At 40.2% G+C, this 24,292-nt stretch overlaps 1 protein-coding gene across 11 annotated transcripts; it reads right to left on the bottom strand.

Annotated features, from left to right (window-relative positions):
- Positions 1-545: 545 nt before the first annotated feature.
- Positions 546-24,153, bottom strand: MPHOSPH9 (M-phase phosphoprotein 9). Of its 11 annotated transcripts, none has more exons than XM_050980426.1 (24): positions 24,008-24,153; positions 21,501-21,633; positions 21,118-21,268; positions 19,819-19,908; positions 16,450-16,931; positions 16,102-16,225; positions 15,345-15,435; positions 14,030-14,136; positions 13,532-13,657; positions 12,341-12,777; positions 11,603-11,761; positions 10,580-10,667; positions 9,494-9,709; positions 8,620-8,667; positions 8,190-8,254; positions 7,659-7,760; positions 5,944-6,081; positions 5,614-5,789; positions 4,759-4,923; positions 4,321-4,441; positions 3,892-3,995; positions 2,867-3,072; positions 2,432-2,500; positions 546-1,537 (listed from the first exon to the last, which is right to left on the bottom strand). In XM_050980426.1, exons 2-24 carry the CDS (start codon positions 21,605-21,607, stop codon positions 1,436-1,438), a joined length of 3,474 nt encoding a protein of 1,157 aa, XP_050836383.1. In that variant the 5' UTR covers positions 21,608-21,633; positions 24,008-24,153; the 3' UTR covers positions 546-1,435. The 11 variants fall into 11 exon arrangements, with proteins under 11 accessions (XP_050836383.1, XP_050836382.1, XP_018772320.2 ...); XM_050980425.1 differs by having other exon boundaries at positions 21,118-21,271; XM_018916775.3 differs by lacking the exon at positions 24,008-24,153 and adding an exon at positions 23,703-23,720 and having other exon boundaries at positions 21,118-21,271.
- Positions 24,154-24,292: the final 139 nt, after the last annotated feature.

Here is a 24,292-nt window from a genome sequence, read left to right on the forward strand (position 1 = left end):
TACCTATTAATAACAGAATAGTGGGAAAACTGCAGCTGAATAGATTTATACAGGGAAGAAAAGATTATTTTTCCCCCCTCCACCCCTTCTAAGTAAAAATTACCAGTGAGAACATGGAATGCCATCAGAATTGCACACCTCTTTGTGGAGACTGGAAATACATTGGAGCAAGTCCTCTCCAAGCATTCAGACCCAATTTCTACATTTTAAAGTGAAAATGAGAAACTCCCATCCTTGACTTCTCCCCAGCTCTGATCTTGCACTAGAAGTACCCCCAGGGTGGCAAAAACTACAGAATTTTTGAAAAGATCATGCATGGACTGGACAATTCTTCATCAAGTATCTTAAACCACAGCACTCTAATTTTAGAATCAGACCTTCTCAAGCTTCCTTTATGACAGCTATTCTGGCCCTGTAATCACATCATTGGTGGCCAAACATCTTGAACAAAGACAGAATTTAAAACACACAATATGATTAAAACCTACATTATCTCTGATGTAATATCCCAGAGCCTATTACTGTACTTGGGCAGGAGGAAAGAATCTAATTAAACATTTATTTAATATTAAAATACAAACCAAAATATCAATGTTGGACAGTAATGCAACAATATGTCAACTGGCAAATATGTATTTTTTCACCAAGAAAAATTAATTTATGTTCACAAATACATGAAATGTACACGAACAGAACACTGGCACAAAACCCAGCCTGGCACCTGGAACCAGTAACTTCAGGTAAGGAGTTCCAGTCCTGGAGTGTCAGCTGGAGCTGAGTTGTTCACTGGGAGGCAGGAGGCTGCTGCCAGGTGGATTCTGGTACTCACAGTATCAAAACACCCCTCACTGGGACTGCTGGGAGGCATCACATCCATCAGAAAAGGATTTTCCTGCCCCAGCCAGCCACAGTGCAAGTATTGCTCACAGTTCTGTCCCAATGAGAAACATCCATGGTAAAGGTTTAAATTAAAAGGATTTACCACAGAACTGTGGTTCTCTTTAACACAGGTAACTCATGTTGCTTTTTGTATTAACGTCCAAAATCTCCTCTTGGCTAATATTTACATCACACCATAAATATTTATAAAATGGTGGAGGAAAACCAAGTGCAAAAGGGTAACACTATCATTTTTTTCCTGAAAACAAGCTGCCTTTTAGTTTCTTATTATAAATTGAATATCACTATTTAAAAATAATTAATATTTCTAAAAATATTACAATACAGGATAAACATTGATTTCTCAGGTGTAACAAAATACGTTTAAAATAGAGGTGGCTGTTTGAAGTACAAAATATTGCTGTTTGTAAAGGGTAACATGGTTGCAAAACTACTTTTCAGGGTTTATAAAAATACAAAACAATTTGCATTTACTGAGTGCATCATTATATATTAGTGCAAAAAAAAAAGTATATTTGCAGTCATGAGAGAACTGTCAAAGATTTGCAGAGGTTCTCAAAACATGAAATCTTTTCAGAGTCATTCGTATTAACCCCAAATCTCTGTTAATTCTTTCCAAACGATCTTCCAGGGCTTCCTAAAAGGAGGAATTAAAAGAGAGAACAAAAAGCATTAATAATATATCATGAAAACCAATGATCCTTCTAAAATTAGGAAACTGCTATCATTCCTATATTCCTGGTGTCCTTTTTAAGGCCTTGGGTGCATTGTTATCACCCAAAAACCAGAGCCAGACCTACAAACTGGTCATGTCATTTTTATGTATTTTTTGGCTTTTTTAACAGATGACTTACAAAACCCCATGAGAGAAACCTGAAAAGAATCAGGACAGGCTGATAATTAGGAATATTAGGCATATTAAGGAAACAGTTGATCACTGTAGTAAGTGGCAGTATTGATTTAGTGGAATGCACTTTTAATTTCAAATTGATAAATTGATAACACACCCTGAGATTACAATTCAGGAAATGCTGAAGTTGAAGGCTTTGCATAGACCTCTAAAAGACAACTTTGAGACTTGTTTTTATTAAGAGTCTGCAGAGTTTTCCACAGAAAGCACTTCCCTGTATTCCACCTAAACCAGTTATTTTTACCTTCTTACTTTCTTCTTTGTACTTTCAAGGAGACAATATCCAACCAAAAACTAAACTTTTCAATTTCTCCTACAGCACAACATCCTCTCTGCAGCTTCAGGGATCTATTTCATAGTCACTGCATTTTGTTAATGCATTGCCTTTATCTCCCTCTCAGTTTTAGCACAAGAACAGACTATTCTTGCAGTAATTTGGCAAAATGCATCCCATGTACAAAAAATAGAAGATATTAAACAATATAAAAACCCTAACATAAAAACCAGTATAAAAATTCCCTCAGTAATCACACTCACTACCCAGAGGATCTTTCCTCTACATTATGTATTCTCAATTGTGGAAGAACAGAAGAGAACACTAATACAGAGAAGCTTTTTCACCTGATTTAGTCTTGCTTGCAAGGTCATTCTTCCACCAGAACAAGGGATTCGGCTGAGTGCAGCCTCAATCTAATAAAAGAAAACACTTCAGCTGTAAATTAGTTTCAAGAGCCAATGTGAGCCTTCCTAACTGCTCTTCCAGAAGGAGAGGTGAGGAGTATGGATTACAGCTACATGGAGAGTTTTGTTCTTTAACACCATAATACTGTGCCAACCCCCACCCACACTGGATTTGTTACAGTGACTCTCCTTTAATGAATTTAGGGCCAGGGAAGGACTGCAAGTAGAGCAGGGAAGGACAATGGCACATTCCTGATGTGACACTGAATTGTGGATGAATTTCAGCCATGCATTCCATGCATAAAAGGCTCCATCCCTCACCTCTCACAGAACAATTACTATTTGTTACAACTTGAAAACAAAAATAATCTTTGCCTGTTGCTTTTCGTGAGTCAGCTCATCAAAAAGCCTCTCTGTTTCAGCCAGAGTTGGAATCCTTGCTGGGTACTTGAAGTCTTCCTCACAAGGTGATTGCACTGCCTCGTGTCTCTGGCTCCTCTCCTCCCAAGCTGCTGCTTTCTTCATTCCATTACTGACAGATTCAGTACAGGAGCTGTGCCTGACACCTGACTGCTGCCTTCCTATCAACACAACAGGGATCTTTTTATTTGTTTTGTAATCGTCTGGGAAATTGCTACACAGGACAGAAGAAGAAACTAATGGCAGCACAAGCAGTGTGGTTTTGGCAGTGCTTGAACCGAGGAGAGGGAAGAGCAAAGCCTCAGTCCTTGCCTTGAACAGCTTCCCAAAGGAATGCAAAACATTTGTATGGGTCATCTTTCAAGGGATCTTTGAAACACAGCATATTTTTTGGTTAACAACCAGATTCCTGTGTTGTACTAATTAGGAATTACTTTTACTGGTACATTTCTAAATATCAACAAGCTGACTGGTTGACATGCAAACACCACTCTAAATAAGAGCATGGATAAAACCAAAAAGCAGAACATGGTGACAAGGATTACAGAAGTAAGAAAAGATAAATCATTTCAAAAAAAATCTGAAACAACTGGTTTTATTAGTTACTCTTTGCTGTCCATAATGCAACGTTTAGTAATAGGATTTTATTAGTATGACTCAGTGTGTACATCTTAATATAGACCCCCACTAAGATATGCATTGGATAACTGAGTTAGGAACAGGGAAATGTATTGCCCTTCTTTGTCAATTCAATTATTTTTCTTGTTCCACTGTGTTTGTGCACACACACATATACATAAAAATAAAATACTGTATCAACAGGATTTCTCTGTCTACAGGGATAAGGCAAGATTTAGAGGATTTTTAAAAGTTGGACTTCACAGAACAAAGTCAGCTTTCTAGTTAAGCAGCTACTACCACTGTGGAAAGAACTGTGGTAGAAAAATAAAGACCAGTTTCCCTCCACTTTGACAGATTACCTTCTGCATCGTCTAGTGAGTTAAACTGGAGCCTTTTCCTTGGATTATTGTGCTGTAAAGTAGAAGTAGCACCAGTTTCCAGGTCATCTAGAAGTATATCAAACCTACAGAGCAGGAAGCACACAGCAATTATTTGTCAGAAGTCAGGTATCAAGCAATACATTCTTTTCTACCATTTCACCTTTTGGTTGACTAAACAATGTGGTGGTTTTTTTTTTTAGAAGAAGACTGTAGTCTTCTAAATCCTGTTCAATCACTCTACAATTTCTTCGCCAATATTAAAAGGCACAACTTAGCTTTATATTTAGAAATGTTCACAACTCATTTTCAAGGACATTTAATGAACAAGAAACAGCAGCATTAAGCCTGGATAAACATCCTGCTGCTCTAAAAACGATCAGAACACAACTGTATTCACCAGACTCATACCTTGTCACTGTGTTTTCATTTCTGCTGAGCAAATGGCTAAATCCAGGAGAGAGGTTTTCCTTTGGAGATCGTTTTGGGCTGTATGTCACAGACACTGGTGCCAACATTATCTCTCTTCTTGCTGCAAAAGACAAAGTATGTTTATCTACCTCAGACTCCCCAGTGCAGTACCTCCCACTCATGTGCTTACAGCTTAAAAGAGTGCTCTTCAAAGCTGTCTACATGTTTATCTACATTAGATGAGAAGTGCATCACAACATGCAAAAATGAAAATAAACTTAGAACTCTCATGTATTCTGTGATTACAGACACTACTTTTTCCAGACTGCCAGAACAATGCAGAAACCCTGTCCCTATTTTTCCACCTTCTAAAGCAGCCTTTCATGATTTGATTCTGCTTTTTGAGTAGCACAAAGCAAAGCTGAGAAAGGCACTGACTGGGAGTGCTGGATTTCCTGTTGGCAGGAGGAAGGGACGATGACCTCTGGCCAGAAGGGGAGCTGAAGCGTTTGGGTCTGTGCTGGTCTCTCCCTTTCTCTGGAGATCTGTTTGCAACCAAAGAAGGTTCAACAAACCCCACAGTCTGACGTCGAGTTGATGGTTCTAATTAAAAGAAAAAAAGGTCTTATATTAATCAATCTTTTTCAACACAAATATTCCCCTGAACTGAACTTTTTATCTCTCACATCAATGCTGTTCTGCTCAAGTCTCTCTTCCTACTCACAGAAAATGAAACTCATGAAAAAGCATCTTTGCAGTGTGTGAGAGAGAAATTATGCTGAGTAACACTGTTTGATAGAGAAACAGTGGAAATCAGGACAAAAGCATCTTTTGGGAAAGGCTGAAGGACCTGCCTCAGGCCCAGAATATAAGATTTTAAAAAAGACTGAGCATTTTCTCTAAATCAGCATTGTTACAGCTCAGGGCAGTCCCACTTCCTCAATTCCATTCCCATACAACACCATGGAAACTGGAATGGATGTAGAGCAGCCAGAGCTTTCTTAGGACTCCATTAACTGTTCATAAATACTGAGATATTCTTAGAAAAGGGGACATTAACCAGTTTTCAGCTTGAGACCTAACAACAAGCTCTGCATTCCCCCATTCTAAACAAATCACTAAGATGACTAACTTTGAATTTTCTTAGGAGAACCCCACAAGTTTGCATGCAAACCTTTTTTATCCCCCCACTGAAGCCTGGTGGACTAGAATGCTGAGAATACCAAAGCCAAAGACATGCAAACAGAGAAAAGCCAGTAAAGACATGTTCAGGAATATGAAAATAAGAGTTACTAGCTGGTGCATCTTCTTTTTCTGTCTGTGTACCCCAATCTTTAAGAATTTTTCCTTCTTCAAGTTCTTTAAAGGCTTTTATAATTGGTGCTTCTGACATCTCATTTTCTTTATTTTCTGTTGTGTTGGTTGAAGAGTCTTCCTGTGAGGAGTCTTTCTCAGGAGGAGAATGGTGCCTTGAATAATGTGAGGTGGTGGAAGGAAAAAAAAAGAGAATTAAGTATTTTATTTTATTTCATGTACCCAAACAGGAACAGAATAAACAAAAAAAAAACATGAAAAAATTTAGTTCATATTTTAGTTTAGTTCAGGTTTCACAAACCAACTCACCTAGAAGGAATATAGGTTTCTTCCAGCCTGTTGTCTTTGGGGCTTTCCTGGCCCTCCAAAGGCTGCCCAGTGAAGATGGAATATTCAGCTCCTGGTATCAACCACTTTCTCCTGCTGACATCAGGAGTTCCCAACTTGCTGTGGGAATAAAAAGCTTCAAAATTATTAAAGGCTTTGGAGTTTGGGGTGTGGGGGGGTTATTTTTGTTTCTGTTTTGTTTTTTAAGAAAAACCTGAGATTTATTCCAGTAAACAGAAACAAATATACAATAAACTTCTAAATACTGTGGGAAAAGTAACTGCTTTTAAAACATGCTTCTAAGGTAAAAATAGAATATCTGGGGGGGAAAAAAAAGCCATATGTTGAGGTTTCAGTCTAAATTAGACAATATGCTCAGAATGCAGAGCTCCACAAAGATCTTAGTGTAATTTAATGCTGCTTACTCAGACCCAGGTTTGGGTTGCAAGTAGATCTCAACTAATTAAATGAAAACATTTGGTGGAGATTACTGCAGTAGTTCAGAGCATCTGATCCCAGTTTTTCTTTGGACAACAATTATTATAAAAAGAAAAAACAAAAAACAAAAAAAAAAAACCAAGAAAAAGCCAGCGTTGATGACCTGAGGGGGATAAATATCAACTAATAAATATCAATTAGTTGATCATTATCTTGAGATGCAAAAGAAAAATGTGATTTCTATACACAGGAAAGCAGACAATTAGGAAAAAAGGGACTTGTTTACCCAAGCTATGAACTATAGGCACTATTCTGTAAATCTTTCCTGCTGGGCATTCAATTGAAATGAGGCTTTCCTTGAGCCTCTGGGATCAGTTAGGGACAGATTAACTTCTAAATCCATATTGGCTCTTACATCCCCCCCTCCCTGATGAACAGAGTCTGCCATGTCCAGGCCTCGCTTTTTTCTGTTCATTCTTGAGGGGTCTGGTTCATAAATATTAAAAGAGCTCTAAACAGAAATCTGTCCCTTTAATATATTAATACATAAATTACTTCTGTCTTCCTAATCATCAAAATTCAAATCTCCCCAAGATACTCCTGTTCCACACATCCAAATGGACACCCCCAAATCACAGTAATTGTCATTTTGGGTTCCACAGCACCAGTGCTGAAATGGGAGAGACACTGAACAGGCCATAACTGAGTAATAAAAACCAGAGGGGGACGAAAGCTTTTCAGGCCCTTAAAACTTTATAAAAAACTCTCAAAACAAACAAAACCAGAGCACAGATCAACTTGAATTAATTTAACACAAATTCCCAATTTGAAGCAGAGTGTTCATTCTAACTGAACTTCCCCTCTACTCTCAGGTTACCTGTACAAATTCTATTTGGAACCACACTGAGCAGGAATCAGCCTTTCAAACCAATGACACACAGGGAAAACCTCCCATGTCTAATTGGACTATCAGGTTGTTTTCCCAAGATCTTTGTGGAGAATAGGAATTCAGCTGAGCACTTGAGACCTAGCAAACACTCCTTTGGGAAGAGCAGGGACAGCTGGCCAAGTCAGAGATACACTAGCCAGAGTATTCAGTTGGGTTCAGTAATTTCTTGGCACATCCAATCTCTGGATTACATCACATGTGTTTAATCCAGTTCAGCCCATGGACTGACCTCATCTTGATCCATTTTTAGCCAAAACATGTTAAAAGCTATTCTAAAACACATTGTTTTCATGTCTTAGTGTTCACTTACTTGGCACAAGAGGTTCTTAAACGATTTTCACTTATATGGCGAAGTTTCAGGGCATTTTCATGTTCCACCTGCTTGAGCTGAGCTTCAAGTTTTAAAATTGTCCTTAAAAAGATGCATTAGGAGAGGATTTAAATAGCATAAAAGAAACATCATATTTCTTAGGAGTTGAGCTCATTTTATTCAGATATTCTGGATGAAGCAGGAGAACAAGAGCAACTGCTGCATTTCTGTCTATGCATCTCTATCTAAATATGAATATAAATATGTATTTGAATTTGAACTTAAATAAATCAGGTAATCTGGCCAGAAAGACAAGACCAGACAACACTGCTGTGGAAGCAGAGGAAGTAGAAAAAAAATGCATATCCTAAATAAATGAGATTTTTAGTTTTTACCAGTAGCACAATACAACATGAAATGTTTCATAACATGTAATTAAACTTGAAAGATCTACAGCCCTCACACTCTGGGAGCAGACATTTAGCCCATTGTATTTCATACTGGTAAAACAATAATAAGTTTCACAGTTACCTTTTCAAATCAGAAATCTCTGTGTTTGCATCAAGCAATTTGTTTTCAGTTGTATTTAACGTATCCTACGAGGACACAAAGAAAAATGTAAAAAGTCCAGAAACTACAGAAGTGCATTAAATAAAACCCAAGAAACTCCACATCAGTCTTGGAAACAACACATCAATTACACCTTCCTAGTTCAAAGGGTCCATTAAATTTCTTCAGCTTTGACTTTGCAGCATTTTTGCTGCCTATGACTGGAAAATAACAAATTCCAGTTTCCTTCCTTTTCCCTCCAGGACTCTGAAGAAGAAAGTTATCAGTAAAGATAAATATGGATCTTTCTGTTTGAGCTTTTTCAAAATATTTCAGTTAATTCAGCTAATTCCATGGAATATTATCACAAAGTTTGCATGTTTAGGTTTTTAATTATCCACTGTGTGCCTACCTTTACTCTTTCATGTTCTTTTCCAAGGGATTCGTATTCTCCTAAAAGCTAAAACAAAACAAAAGAACACCAACCCACAGTGAGACCACAGTCAATTAACAGCTTTGTTGGCTGCTGTAAAATCATCTCAACAGCTTGGCTAACACATGCAGGAGCACTACAGGGGATACAAAATGTACTTTAATGGTATTTGTTAAGTTCTTCTTATCATCTTCCAATTGGAACAAAAAGTTATAGACAGGACAAGAGGAGACAGAGCTACTTATAGAAAGTATTTCTAATTTTCAAATTATTTGTCTCTAAAGAAACTGAATGAATGAACCAGTAGGATTCCTCAGAGACTTTAAAAGTGAATTTGTCTTTTGAAATTTCAATTGTAAAAAAGAAGTTAAAGCATAAAGAAGCTTTTCCAGCTAATACCCATTCTGCCAGTCCATTTAAACACTCCATAATGCTCTTCCTAAAGGATCAGAGGAGCAATTCCTTAGATTCAGACTAAAATCATGCACAATGAACAGTTTTAGCAAGTTGAGATGAGGTATGAAAAGTTTAGTCCATCTCCAACAAGCTTAAGAGGGAAAAAATTACTTCCTAAAATTTCATGTAGTATCTTCAACTTAGAGTAATAAAATTCCCGAGACAGACCATTGCAAGGGTTACCACATCAAGTACACACTTGCTGCCTTAAATAATTGTTTTTAAGTATCTTTTAGGTCCACAGTGCCCTCCAACACCCAGCCTAGTAAGGAGTCAGCTGAGGAATTTGTTTTCTTGTTGTGCCTCAAGACTTCTCAGTTGTAAACTCAGAGTATTTTTCACACCTGGGACTTGCTGTCATTCCCCTGCCAACACCATCATCCATTTTCTTACTCACATTTTGAAACATTTTGTTTTCTTCCTGGAGCCTTGTGTTTTTATTGTCAGACAACCTGTAAGCCTTCTCAAAAGCCTCCTCCAGCTCCCTGAGCCGGGACTGCAGGCGGCTGATGGTGTTGTCCTTCTCCTTGTGGCTCGTGCGCATCTCCTCGAGCCGCTCCTGCAGGGCCTTGGAGTTGTCACTGATGGCATAGAAACGCTCCCTCCAATCTGCCTGCAGGACAGAAAACATCCTTTAGAGTGTTTGAAACATTCTTTTTCCCTGGCAGATTAATTATTTCTAAGATTATTTGTATCTCAAAGAATTATCTTAAAATTGCTCGCACAGAAAAACAAAGGTAGAGGTGTATGTGAACTAAACAAGATTTTTGCTCATTTCTTTGACTTGGAAAGAATGAAAATGAAGATTAAACCCACCCAAAATGTATTTATTTTATAGGATCTTAAATATCTAGAGGTGAGGCCTCCAATCAATTCGATTGACTTACTTTGCCAGCACAGAAAAACATCTAAAGAAGGTGGAATTAGTCTCTGCAGGTGTCTAACTCTGATGACAAAGTTTAACTTTCGTGACAAAGTGTCCTGGTTTTGGACTAATAATAATTAATTGACTAATAATTCATGCAGCTATGCATTAATTTATGCACAAGCAAACAGGTCTGGCCCAACTAGAAAAAACTGCAAATATACCTAAAGAGAGTATTTTTGCCCCAGCATAAGTGAGATTTATTTTATCAGTGATCTAATAAGAAAGTAATTAAAACAAAATAAATATATGAAGAAAATGTAAAGAGGAATGTGATAAACACATCACAGTATTTCACTTAGACTTTGTCTGATCCCTGCTAACCTGGAAAAAAGTTCATGAGCAGAAGTGATGATGATTCAAGTAGGGAATCCTAAGAAACTCAGGTAGGAAAGTCACTGTGGAACATGTGAGCTGATGTTATATATTAAGGGAAAGGTTGAAAGGTTAAAAATAAAAAGAGGTAAGTATGGAAACATTGATCAACTTATTAATGAAAAAGTTCATTCTTTTACCCTTTTACTTGAAAAGCAACTTGATTTAAGAACATATACTTACCACTTGCTTTTCTAGTTGATTATTCTTATTTTCAAGGGCTTTTATGTGAGCATTTGCTTCATTCAGAGCTGAATCTAGCTGGTCACACCTACTTAGAACACAGAGATTACACCAAGCTCTTGAAATTGTCAAATAATAAACCTACATTTTATAGCCTTTTTTCCTTCCTCAAGCATCCCCACAAATTTTGGTGCCCAGCCTGCGATCTCCTCCCACATTTTTCAGCCCCAGCGGTGTCTCTGCTCAGAAGGGCTGTGGTGAACTGGGGTGAGAAGGAAACTGGGAACACACAAATTTTGTGCAGTATTTCAGCTGTCTAAATGTGCAGTGTGTGTTTTAACAGGCAAGAATTATACAGAAATCACATCAGTATTCCTGTACAGCAAACACTCAAGCTGTAGATAATGGAATGCACAGCTGGGGCACACAGACTCCAGGGTAAAGGCACCAATGAACTCAGAACCGGTCCTGTGTCATCTGTAGTTGTGACATGGAAGGTACAGGAGGATGATGTTCACCAGCATGACAGGAAAGCAGAATCTTCCAAACACAAATCATTCCATTACAAATTGCTCAGAGCACCTCTGCCTGCCAGCCATTCCTGAGGAAAGCTTGCACTGGCTCCAGAAAAAAACAGGTCAAACAAGAACTGTGGTCCAAACACCACATTTACTGTCTAACAATCGTGACCTGATCTTCACAGAAACATGAAATAGTTTGAGTTGGAAGGGACCTTAAAGCTCATCCAGTTCCAACCCCTCTGCCAAGAACATCTCCCACAAGATGAGGCAGCTCAAGGCCCTGTCCAACCCCTTAACCAGGGATAGAGCAGCCACAACTTAGCAACTGCATTAAATAATGCAAAATTTATATTTAACAGGGAAATATTACTATCACAGATGCATGAAATCTTCAGAACTGAAGAGGGACATAAACTGTTCAAGATATTCCAAACAAGGATACTCAGTCTTTAAAATATACAGAGCACCACATAAAGAGAAAGACAAGCAGGACAAACAGTACCTGTCAGCAAGGCTTTGATTGATTTTCTTCAGCTCCTCAGATGCAGCAGTTTTGTGGCTGGACTCCAGCTGCTGTTTCAAGCTCTGGATCTCAGAGTCATAGTAAGCTCGTAGGTCAGCAATGTGTCGAGCGTGCTTTTCCCTCAGGTTCTGCCTAATCCTATTTTTAATATAAGAATTGTAGAAAATTCAGCCATCCACATGACCACGTGGATTCATTTGTGGATTCTGGATTCATTTGGACATCATGAACTCAGCATATAAATGTCTCTTACAAAACTCTATTTGCATTCAACCTAAAGCAAAGACAGCTTTGTCATCTAAGGCAGAAGTCCTCGCATAAATAGAGACAAATATTATTATTATATACAAATAATATATACAAACACAAAATAAAGCCCTCATACATGGAATATATGCCCTGTCTGCTTGTCCAGTGCAAATCATCAGAGCTTCAACAGTGAATGGAGAATATTTATTTTTCCTAAGCAGAGTAAATTCTGTGCTTCTCTGCATTTGTTTCTGAAGAGGAAAATAACCCCTCTCCCAGAACTTGAAATCCTCTGCCTAAATGAACTCCCTCACACAGCCTATGAGGAAAGGATGTATTTTTATTTTTATGTATAAAAAGACACGACCAAGAGAACTCACATATTTTTTTTGGCTTGCTACTATTGTTTCATTCCTTTCGTGAAAGTACCAAATTTTGACTTTTAAAAACAACAAAAAAATTACTTACTTTGACATTACCACAGGATCTTCAAGAGATGCCACTGAAAGGCTGTAATCTGGCAAACTGCTGTCAGCACACTGAGTGAGAGAAGATGGAGTTAGAGTCAGTGTTTCTTCCTCCTCAGTGTTGACAGAATTATCCTTGTCAGCATCCCTGTGAGCCACTGGGAAAGGAGAGCTGGCCCTGTTTTCACTCTGGAATGGGTGATTTCTCCACAGGTCCATGTGCACAGCTCTGCTGCTGGCAGGGTGTGTTGGAGAATCATCCAACTGAGATGAATGACTTGTCTGTGAAAAAGAGTCTGTGTCACAATGACTTGGAAATCCGGGCTCTGCCATAGAGTCTGGAGAAAAGGGAGCAGAGTCTGCAGGAGTCCTGAAAAAACTGAGTCCCTGGTTCTGCTGGCCTGGCTTCATATGCAGGGTTGGATCCAACGTCAAGATCTAGGAAATAAGTTACAATGCTAAAAAAATTGTGATTTAACTCCATTTACAAGAACAAGATTTATCTCAAGGCATCAGTAAACCATGTAACATACTGCAGGTATTATATTGAATGTTATTACAATCATTTGGAAGTGACAAATAAAATGTCAGTTCTGCAACACTGAAATGACAATACACATTCCCAATAATTACAACTTGAGTTTCCATGTTCCCATTAATAAAGGACATATCCAAGACCTGTAGCTTTCTAGAAAACTTCTGAAATTTCAGTTATTCATCCTGAAAGACTATGATGTCTGTGTGTTGAAACAATAACCTTGCAGGGTTACAAAAGCAATTACCTAAACAGTACAGTCACAGAGCAGCCACCATGCCTGGGTTATGTACAGGACTGAGAGCTGGATAAAAAAGAGACATGAGAAAGAATCATTTCCACAACCTGTGCCTGTTCTGTTCCATGGGTGGAAAGAACTTGTCTTGTGGGAAAACCCTGGCACTGCAGTTCCAGGTGCAGCTCAGCAGCTGCAGCCCCAGCAGCAGCAGATCCGTCCCTGCGGCATCCTCAAGGTTGTGCAGCAAAGGTGCTTCTCTGCTCAGGCTGTTCTTAGAGGTTCCTCCAAGCTGGATCCTTTCCCAAGCTGCTCAAATTGCTGTTCCAGCAAAACACTGGAGGTGGCAGCAGGGGCCAAGCCGTGTGAAACCAGCCCAACACATCCTCAACTGATCCGTGAAGTAAAGAAATTGATGTTACCTCAGGTGGGTGACTTGGCTGGGAAGAAGGCATAAAACTCTGGTCTGGCATCTGCTTGTTTTCCCTTTGTCTTTTATGATAAATATCCTTCAGTGATGACAACTTCCTTTCATCAGCAGAAGACAACTTCAACAGGCAAAATTGCTACATTACTTTTTCTGAACGCAACACTCCACCCCCAATAGAGATAAGCAAGTTCTGGGTGGGTTTAGCTAATAAAGCAGCTCAGAACACACAGTTTTATTCAAGCTAAAAAAAGGGGGTTTAACAAGGCACATACACCTTTAACATACTAATTAGTCACTTCTCATCTCCTATACACAGCTCCTTTTGAATGACAAAAGGTCAGTAAATTTCAAGGGAGGTTAGTGGGGTGCAGGAATAATGAAGAGCCAGGATATGAAAGACTGAGATAACAAAAGAGTTCTTTCCATCACAGGCAAACAGCAAAGACAAAAAGCAACTACATAATAACTTTTAAGCATGTACAAAGTTTACCTGAACTGGTGATACTTTTGTGGAGAAAACATCAGGCAACTCACTTCTGAAATTCTCTGGTAAAGTGTGATACATCTCCTTTTCATCTAATTTCCAATATGAAAGTCCTGATGAAAAAAAAAAATACCAGAAGAAAATTATTTCTACAGATTTCAAGCTGGCAGCTATAGAACAGGAATCCAAAACCCATTAGTGAAATGTTATTTTGTCAGTAACAAGAATGGTACATTAGTTATTTGCATTTAGTGCTTAAGGATGTCATTAGAGCATTTACCAGGCCAGGAGTTACAAAAATCTCAATGCAAAGGACAGGCAACATAATCAGTCTCACATCATACAGCACCAGGGACAAAAGCTATAAATCAGTTAAAACACAGATTTGGTGTTCAAGGGGCAAATCCTCATTTACAATGAACTTACATTTCTACAGATTCCACTATAGCACTTAAAACTGGTACCACCCAAGGAATAATCCCTGATATTACAAACTCTTCACTTTGTGCAGCACTCTGCAGCATGCAAAGACAAACCACCAGGACTAAGAGGGATGGCACAAGAGGAACAGACACAGCCTCAATCCCACTGCAATCTCTTAAATATGTCCCCCTCTCAGTGGCTTGTGAAGAAGCAACAATTATACACAGTTTGCAGGGCTGCATCTCTGTGCCCCTGTTTGTTACTGAAATGAATCCACCCTGTTATGATCAAAATATGTGAATTAGTTGTCTGGCTTTGATAAAAAACCCCAATAACCACAACCCCCAGACCCATGCAAATCCACCACCAACCACCCCTCACATACACTCCCAAAACAACAAAGCCAAGCCTTACCAAAACATAAAAAAAGCAACCCTCCCCCAAAATTAAAGGATCACCAGGTTACACACTGCATTATTCTGTTCTTGTCTATTTACACAATTATTGAATCATGCCCTCGGCTTAAAGGAATTCTGCCTCTATTACCATGAACTCCTGTAATTTCCACACCATTGATGCTAATATTTCATACCCTACCATGATATTAACAGTAATTCCATTATGAAACAGTCTTAAACACAAAGTTCAGCTTTGAAATGCAGAGAAATTTAGGAAAAAATCCCAACTGCTGCATGTCCTACATCTGCCAGCAGCAATACACAGGAGCTGCCATCAGTTGGAAAACAGGAGCAAGAAGCAGAATTAATGCTATAGTAAAGCCTGTCAGTACTTAAATCCTCCTCACCTCCCTGAAGTTATTGGAGATGCATTCCAGTAAGAGTTTTAAAAATGAGAATTTAAAAGAAAGGGAATTTAAATACAAAGAAATTAACTATACCTGAAGCTTCTGACACTACGGAATTTGGGCTTTCCTTGGGTTCACTGAGGTAAAAAGTGTATGGTGGCAAAGCAGCATCAGTAAGGTTTGTCTAAAATTACAATGGAAAAACAAATTCAGAAGGAAAATCACAAGGCAAGGGAAAAAAAAAATAAAGCAAGGGTATAATGTTTAAAATTGCATACAAGTGTTATTAGTCTTTTTAAGCAAAGAGATTAAATACAATTATACAGCATGATCCAAACCTAGAGAATTTATATTGAGGGTAATCACAGCCAAAAGTGGAACTAAGCTAAGCCACATAATTAAACTGGTATCTCCTAAGAAATGTGCCTGTGTTTTTGTCCTGAGCAAAGTGGTTAATGCCTTAACACACAAAGAATCCTGTGTGCCAGAAGAGGCATCACCAGCTGAAATCAAAGATCCTTCAAAAATGACAGGGCACAATAAATTACCAAGACCTGAAGCCTCAGCTGAGGGTGTGGCCATTATCTCTACAAGGAGAGAACATGTGCCACTCAGGGAGGTGTTGAGACAAAATTAGGTAATGAATAGAATAAACTAAAATAACTCTGTGCCTAAGTATGGAATGATCCAAGAAGTAAACTTTGCCCACATGAACTTTAAATATGTGAATGGGAACTCAAACACTTAAAATATGAAAGTGTATGCTGAATGAGAACATGCTGTAACTCTGAAAAAATACCAGTTACAAGAATAGCATTAGAAAAACATAATGAAATAAAAAGAGACTTACATTCTCAAGTGGTAATGTCTTCACTCTCTCATTTTCTTGCATAGAGTTCACACATGCTTCATCTGCAGTTACTCTTTTTGGTTGGGTCTGTTTCAACTTTTGTGCCCATGATGTTAAAGATTTACTAGATGGTAAGAAACACACACATACACTTTAAGGTATTTCCCCTAAATATATCTACAACAGCTAAACACTGTAGATGCAGAAACATCAGGCTAAATAAATATATTTATCTATCAAGCAGCAGAACATCCAGAGGTTCCATTCAACTCAGACAGCGACCACCAGCTTTTACTGAATAGGGATTGTCTATAATAAATCACCATATTTAGAAAGTTTATCACTTACCTGGGTTTTTTCCCACATGGATGATCTTCATCAGCTTTATGCTCCAATCCAGCAGGAAAAACCAAACTATCACTCCTTCCCGATGAACGATTCTCCTCTGTTTTTTTTGCTGGAAGTTCTCCTTTATTCTGGAGGCTGCCTGCCTGGCCGTGCAGCCCTGCCCCGGGGGGAGGCTGCCCCGCGCTGGGGCCGGGCTGGGCAGGGCTCAGCTCCGATGCGGACAGGGAGCCGTAGCCGCTGTTCATGGAGGCCTCGCTGCCCGCACATTCCTGCTGCGCCCCCGAGGCCTCGGCCTGGGCATCCCCCTCTCCAGATCTCAGCTGGCTCACGAGGCTCTCCTGCTCCTCAAAGGCCTCCGAGCACATCCCCATGGGGCCCGGCAGGGAGGGGAAGGTGTGGCTGAGCTGGGAGGGCACAGCCCGGCTCCTGGCCCAGGTGCTGCTCTGCAACCTCACCAGCTGCTTTATCTCATCCTGAATCAGCTGCACGGGGGAAAAGGCACAATTCCCATCAGATCCTGCCAGAAGTCACATTCCTGTTTAGATGCATCTTCCATTCGTGATATTAGTGGGAGATTTAGAGTATTTATTTCATATAACTCCAAGTTTTCATGTGCAGACATCTCATGCATAGATAAATACATACTATGCATAACAGTAAGTATAAATAAAACAGTAAAAATAACAGTAAAATGTCCATGGGAACAATCCTCTATTCCATGCAGTGAATTACGAGTCTCAGCAGTCATTTATTCATGTAAAAAACATGCATGAATGTATTCACTAATTGCCTCAGAGATACAGTTACCTACCAGCCAGCTAAAGAAATACAAACTATCCAGGTGCTTGGCTAAATTTAGGTCTGAAACACTTTTTCACTTGGATACACATTTTTAAAGACTGCAAGGATGCTTTGATGGAAGTATTAACCATTACTCTATCATGAGAATAGGAATAATGTACCTCTGCAAGATTATTGCATAAAACTCAACTTTAAAAAACCCAATTTGAATATTATGCTGTCACATGGTACAAAGTTCTACCTTTTGATTGTTTTGGTGGCTGATGGAGTGGAGCAAACCCAAAACTGCACCACTAGATTTAACAGGTCACTTGCTCTTCAGTCTACAAGACTTATTTCAGTGTATTAGGTAAGTAATTTTTTGAAGTTCTAAGTTTCAGAGCTGTGCTCTGGAAATACTGAAACAGCTCTGAGAAATAATTAATGCTTTTGCCAAGGGCTGTGAAGAGATTTCACATTTGTGCCTGTGGCCAGCACTTCTGCAGAGTTCAATTGAGATTACTGAACTCCAGGAGCACACAACTCTTGCACATGACAGGACAGAGCAAAGAATTGTTTTCAAGAATATATTTCAAACTAATTCCCTCAGGAGAGAAAGAAGGAAAAAACTTGCAATAATTTTAAGAACATGGAACTCATGTTTTTTCACAGAACTACAGTACATTACTCACATGTGAATAGCAACTGGAGAGAACAAATTGAACAAAAATGATTTGTTCTCTCAAAGTAAGAAATAAAAAAGAATGCTTAATTTCAGAGGAACCTACATGTAATGCTAGTCAGAATCAAGCCTCAGATTTTTTATTAACTTGCAATAGAACAAACAACTGAATTTCAGTTCAGCCTTTCCCTGCCAAAAATAACAAACAAACAAAAAACCTGGGATGAAGTTTGCTTCCACTACAAAGTTTTGTGTTCTGCTAATGATTTCAATCATGACTGCAGCAATCATTTGGATTTTAATTCTGTGATCCAGCTGTCAGGAAGGTAGGGAAGGGAGAAAAGAAGGGAAAGAACAGAACTGGAATGGGGGGGAAAGAAGATCAGATTCACTGCTGACATTCAATCTTTGTCATTAATACCCTGTGCAGGAAAAGTGAAAGGCTCCTATTCCAATTAAATTGCATTTTTACCTCTTTTTGCATAGTCAAAAATAACTGCAAGAGATGAAAAAAAAAAAGGGAAAAATAAGATGTACTTTCTACAGTTTTAGGATTGTAATTTTGGTTTTAAAATCTCTTTGATAAAGTCTGATCCTGGGATGATCCAGCTTGTCCCTGGCACAGTTATCTTTTTTTGTATAGATCACATAAGCCAAGGGCTGACCCCACTGATTCCAAAAGGAACTCAAGGTTTTTTTATCCCTGTTCTCACACGGATGGAGATTTTTATACAGTTGGTCTTGAAACCCAGCATGGAGCAAACCTTATCTCAGAGTCATGCCAGTGCTGATCCAGCACCTTGCTTTTCTACCACAAAAAGCAGATTATTATTAGTTTTGTGTCTTTTTATTCCTCTCACTAGAATGTGTTGAGCTTCCTGTGTGTCAGTGTTTTCCCTAGGTCACTGCCACACCAGGGTAAGTTTGGAATAGCCCCATCTATTTTATTTAATGCATAAAATAGCCCAGTTCTAGCTGTTGATTTTATACTCAGTGTGGCACCCCATGCAGTGAGAAAGCCCCTGCTGACACCACACCCTCAGCTCTTCCAGAGGTAGCCTTTCCTATTAAAAAAAAGACAAAAACCAGCAAAGCCAACACAATGGATTAGTAAAGACTATGATCAGCAACAAGTGAATCAAACCACTACAGTAAGAGGAGGGAAAAACAAGGGTAAGGAAACGGGAAAATAACAAGATGGGAGGGAGGGGGGAAGGAGAAACAGGAGATAGGATAAAAGGACAGTACCTCTTGGTAATTCAGTTCAGGAACTGCTGATTACTACTAGTGTGGAGGGCATCAGGAAAGGGAAGGGAAAAACAGCAACCAAAATGATGAAGATATTAAGCATTACATATTTATATTATTACTGTCTGTTATATATACATATACATTGCTTCTCTTCTAATGGATAAAGAGGGTTCAGCAAAAATATGAACCTTCATATGGATTGTTTCTCATTCTTAGAAAGGAAAATGTTCAACTGAAGGTGAAATAGGTGTTCAGCTATTACAGTGATGGCTTTCCTGGGCTATACACTCTCTGGATGAGGGGATGATAAGTTGTATAACATTTTTTTAATGCAAAGAAAGCTATATTGTCTCAAAATTAGAAATTATACAGTCTAACAGTTAATAAAAACCTTATAGCTACAAAATCATATTATCAGGTGAGCATTCTGAACCAAATGCTCGTGAAAACAAAATAACTGAAAACAAATAATCCACAAATCACTCCTGAAATGGTTCCTAACAGTTGCTTTGTTAATTAACAAAGGCTGTCTCAAATATGCTCCCTTTAAACAGCACTCCAGTCATCCACTTCCATTAACTGCCTCTCTGCATTGTTTTGGAGGGAGAAAAAAAAACATTCAGCTTTATCTAGCTCCATGAACAGTCATAACTTACTTGGATTTGATGGTGGAACTGCTCTTGCTGGGCATTTATTTGTTCCTGGCATTGTTTTTCTACCAGTCTCAGTAGCTGTATCCACCTTGTCTATTAAATCACAAAGTGAAATAATTAAAGCACAGAAATATTGCACCTCTTACCTTTTTCTGTGGCTACAAATAGCTCTGCAATCCTATCCTTGGGTGTTGACTTAATACAAAGTTGAGTAGCAGCACTGTGGTTGCCCACCCCACAGCACATTCTGCCCCCACCATGCCAATCAATGGAAACTAAAAGTAGGAACAGCTGCCAACAAAGAACAGTCAAATTCTGGAAGGGTTGATTCCAGTTCCATTAATTACAGGCAATTCTAAAATTGAGAATTAAACACCCTTCTCCAGTAAGAAACTCCTCCCCTCAGCCATCCAGCTAAAGGCCATGATGCATAATTATGTCATGGAAACTAAGAGATAATTTTGTTTAAAAAATCAAATACACAGCATTCCTGAAACATGGCAAAATCTGATGTTTAAAAACTATTTCATGCTAATGTTTATGGAGCCTGGTGCTTGAAGCACAGGACACGGGACACAGACATCAATATTCTGTTCCTGGAGGTGTTAAAGAGATCCCAAATTAAGCATCTGTCAACACACACTTGGATGGATCCCAGGCAGGGAGCTCAAAAATCTGCAAGAACAAGCCCATGGTGTGCAAAACTGATGCTCCTTATGATAACTAAATATACTGATAAAATTTAAAATACAAAAGGACAAAAACGTTCAAAAAAGTGTTTGGGAGAATCAGTTCATTCAAACCACATCATTATTTTTGCATTGGTTTAAATCTGGAAACAAACTAATCACCTACACATCTTTACACATGGATTATATAAACAAGTCAAGGAAAACAGAACCATTTTTAGGAAAAAACCCTTCTACTCTCTAGGATCATTTCAGACCAGTTTGATGTGATACATTTTTAATGATTTAAATTTTTCAGTTCAAGAACTTGCTATCTTTATTGTAACTTTGGGGAAAAAATGTTCAGATCCATATTATATTATAATATATATATATTATTACTATAACATTATTATATAATAAAAAACCAAGATATAAAGACAAATATTGTAAAACACTAAAATTGCAGTAAAATCCAGCCAGGTGATTAGTTCATTTATTGTAAAAGGATCTGTCCCATCATTAAGAATAAACACAGATCTTGCTACTGAATTGTATCATTAGATTTGTCTTCCAAAATGCAAAACAAATACATTAATAGCACTTTTAAAAAATAAAATTTAGTATCAAATACCTCACAGTTCCTCACAATTTCTGAGTTAGCATGTCCAATGTTCTGGATATCTTGCATAAAGGAGGCAAGCAGCTCAACAGATCCAGGCTTTAATGAGGACCTGGTATTCCCTGAGTAACCAGAAACTCCACTGGGATTGGATGAAGGACTTCTACTGAAACACAAGGAAAACAGTTCCATTATTTATTGTGTCAGGTGTGCAACACAGTGGCCCAAACAATACCCTACATATGCCAGGCTGCCAGAATTATACTCTCAATTTAGGACTCTCATCATATTGAAATAAAAATTTCACCTTAATGCCAATATTACTGTGAAGGCATGCTAACTAAGCAGAACTAAAATAATAAAAGTGGGTTTTAGTGATTCCTTCAGCACATTACCTGTTAGAATTCAAGTTGCAGACAGAGCTGTGGGTGTTTCTGCCACCAGAGTCTGCAGAGGACAAAGGGGTTTCTTGGACAGAATTCACCACATCGCTGTTTTCCATGTCTTAGTCCCAAATAAGACATTACCCTGAAAACAGAGAGAAATAAACATCACTCTCTTTCTTTTAAAAAACATTTGACTTTATTGTGTGAAGAAATAGAACTGCAACTGGAGAGACAGTTGTTTCAGCCAAACCACCCCAAAAGTGCAAATATTCCACAACCAGGCTCCTCCCTTCTCCTGTGCCACCCCTGCAAGCAGGAGCTGCTCACTCAGCCTTGGGCCTCCCACAGGTCCAAGGATTCCCAGCACATCCAGACTGGCTGGAAAGGATGGCTGAGTGCAAAACATCCCTGTAAAACCATGTTCTCAGGGTGTGATTGGTAGTTTTATTTATATTTGGGGCTTCACAGACTATGGGCAAGGTGTAAAATCTCCTGTTAACAATGTATTTAGATGTGATGGAGGATCTGAACCTTCACTGGAAGAAACACACTCACCAAAAATAATAAAACAGAGACCAACTGACTTAGACTGGGGTCGACCAATTCTGCCATTTCTGGGTGTAATATTTGGCTTACTTTTTTCACAGATCACTCATTTCACTGGTATTATGTAACATTACATCAGAAATCTTTGAAATTGAGCTACATTTCTCACCAATTAATAAAAAAAAAAAGGAGTCAAACAGGAATCCCACAGTGGTTGAAAACAGCAGCTGGTTAACTGAAAGCATCATAAATAAATAAACACACAATGCTTGGGCCACAGTCTTACTCACAGAAGACTGGCTGTAGAGAGACTAAAATATTCTTCACTTTCTAGTGAAAGTTTGCACACTTTCAGTAAGAAAACCTTCAAAATAATTAATTAACCAGTTCTTACATAGGGCTTATTTCAGCACATTGTACACCCTGGTGAATTCAGCCTGTGTTCTAACACTGAAGAGAAACCTTATGATCATTTAGTGGATGGAGAGTAAAAAGAGACATTAAGAAATATCATTTTGGTAGTCTGGTAATACTAGAGAACAAATTCCTGCTGCCTTAAAGAAGCACAACACGTTCAAAGCACAACCATTCCTCTTTACAGGGCTTATGGGCTTTACAGATTCAAATTTCCATTATCTGCAAATTCTTGGAGATATATCTCCAATAGTTTCAGAAGTATAAAATATTTTCACCAGAAGGAAACTAATGGACAACTGCCCTATTTTCTCCTGTTTTACTGGAGCCAGCTTTGCTTTAGCAGAAATGTTTTTTGGTACTCACTCACTGTCTCCTCTGGGTAGGGCTGAAAATGCCAGAATTAGAAGGAAGTTATGACAGACACACACATCCCTCAGGCAGAGCTTCATGGGATATAGAAAAGAAGAAAAAAAACCAGGGCTTTCTTCTTTTTCTAGAGGTCATAAGCCTGCAAAACCTGGAGGTTATCAGGCTGCTGAGCTGCCAGCTCAAGCTGAGGCTGGGAGTGTCACTGGAGCAGGGGATGGGGGTGGCATCAGCCACCCCAAATCCCCAGGATGGAATCATGGGTGGCCTATCTCGGCAGCACAGCAAATGGGTGGGACTTAGCTGTGACACAGGCTCGTTTCATAACCTCATTAGAAGTCTGTTCTCGATAAAAAAAATATTAGCGAGCTATAACTGTGCTGCGGGAGCGCTGTCACCCATCGACCCCACAGCACAGCGCGGTCCTTACACGGCCACGGAGCTGCAGAAAGGGGCACGGCTGGGAAAAAACAAGCGGCGAGGTGTTTTTAACTCAGAAATATCGGCGATGAATTCGGTGCAAACGCCGGCGCAAACACACAGCCCGTGAGGTTCTGCAGCGCTTCCTGAGCCAGACCCGACTCCTTCCGATCCCTCAGCGGTGACAGGGCGCCTCGGTCCCCGCCGCCGCCAGACCCCACCTCCCCACAGACCTTGGGGGACTCTCCGAAGGCACAACGAGTCGGGGGCTGCAGCGCCTTCAGGAGCCGCCCGGGCCCCGAGGGCTCAGCCCCCGCAGGGACCCCTCTCGCCACGTTCGCACCCTCGGGGCCGCCTCCCGTCAGTCCGTAACCCCCTCCCCGGCTCCGCGTGCGCCCCGGCCGCTCGCCAGCGCCGCGCTCGCCCCGCCGTGCCCCGGGCCCCTCACAAGTCACCCCTCACATGTCAGCCCACACTCGGCGCGACCCCTCCACGGCCCCGACCCTTCACCAGTGCCCCCCTAGAGGCTCCGCCGCCCCGCCCCGCTCAGGCCAAGCCCCGCCCCCGAGTTCTCATTGGGCAGCCGCTCCTCGCGCACCACGATGTTGACAGCGCCACCGCCTCCGATTGGCTGCACAGCCTGTCACTCTGCAGAAAGGGGCGGCACGCTAGGGGCATCCTCGCGGCTCCGGGATGGGGTGCAGGGACCCGGCCGAGCGCGGTGGCGCTGTCCCCGCCGGTTGCCCGCGGGCCCGCTCGGTTCATACCCGCATCGCTGGGAGCCCACGGCGCCCGGCAGCCGCCTCCTCCCGCGGCCGTGAAGCGACGAACAGGCGCGGCCCTGCACCGCCCGCCTGGCGAGTGGCGGCCGGGAGTTTCGAACGCGGGGACGGAGGTAGAGGGCGCTCCGCACTGAGCCCGGCCCTGTGATTGGCCGCCTCGACCGCGCGCCTCCCGCGCTGATTCGCTGCGCGGCAAAGCCCGCGCGCCGCCGCCAGGGGACTGGCGCGCGCCGCGGCGCCGTTCCTCGGGAGAACCGATTGGAGGGCGAG

The sequence above is a fragment of the Serinus canaria genome, chromosome 15 (genome assembly GCF_022539315.1).
Source record: "Serinus canaria isolate serCan28SL12 chromosome 15, serCan2020, whole genome shotgun sequence".
In the NCBI taxonomy this organism is placed as follows: Eukaryota; Metazoa; Chordata; class Aves; order Passeriformes; family Fringillidae; genus Serinus; species Serinus canaria.

Coding starts and splice junctions, on each gene's coding strand:
- MPHOSPH9 (XM_050980425.1), bottom strand. CDS start 21,607: ATGGAAAACAGCGATGTGGTGAATTCTGTCCAAGAAACCCCTTTGTCC. Junction 19,909..21,117: donor AAATTGTGAGGAACTGTGAG/GTATTTGATACT, acceptor GTGATTTAATAG/ACAAGGTGGATACAGCTACT. Junction 4,442..4,758: donor CAGGAAATCCAGCACTCCCA/GTCAGTGCCTTT, acceptor TGTCTTTTGCAG/CAAGAAGAGAGATAATGTTG.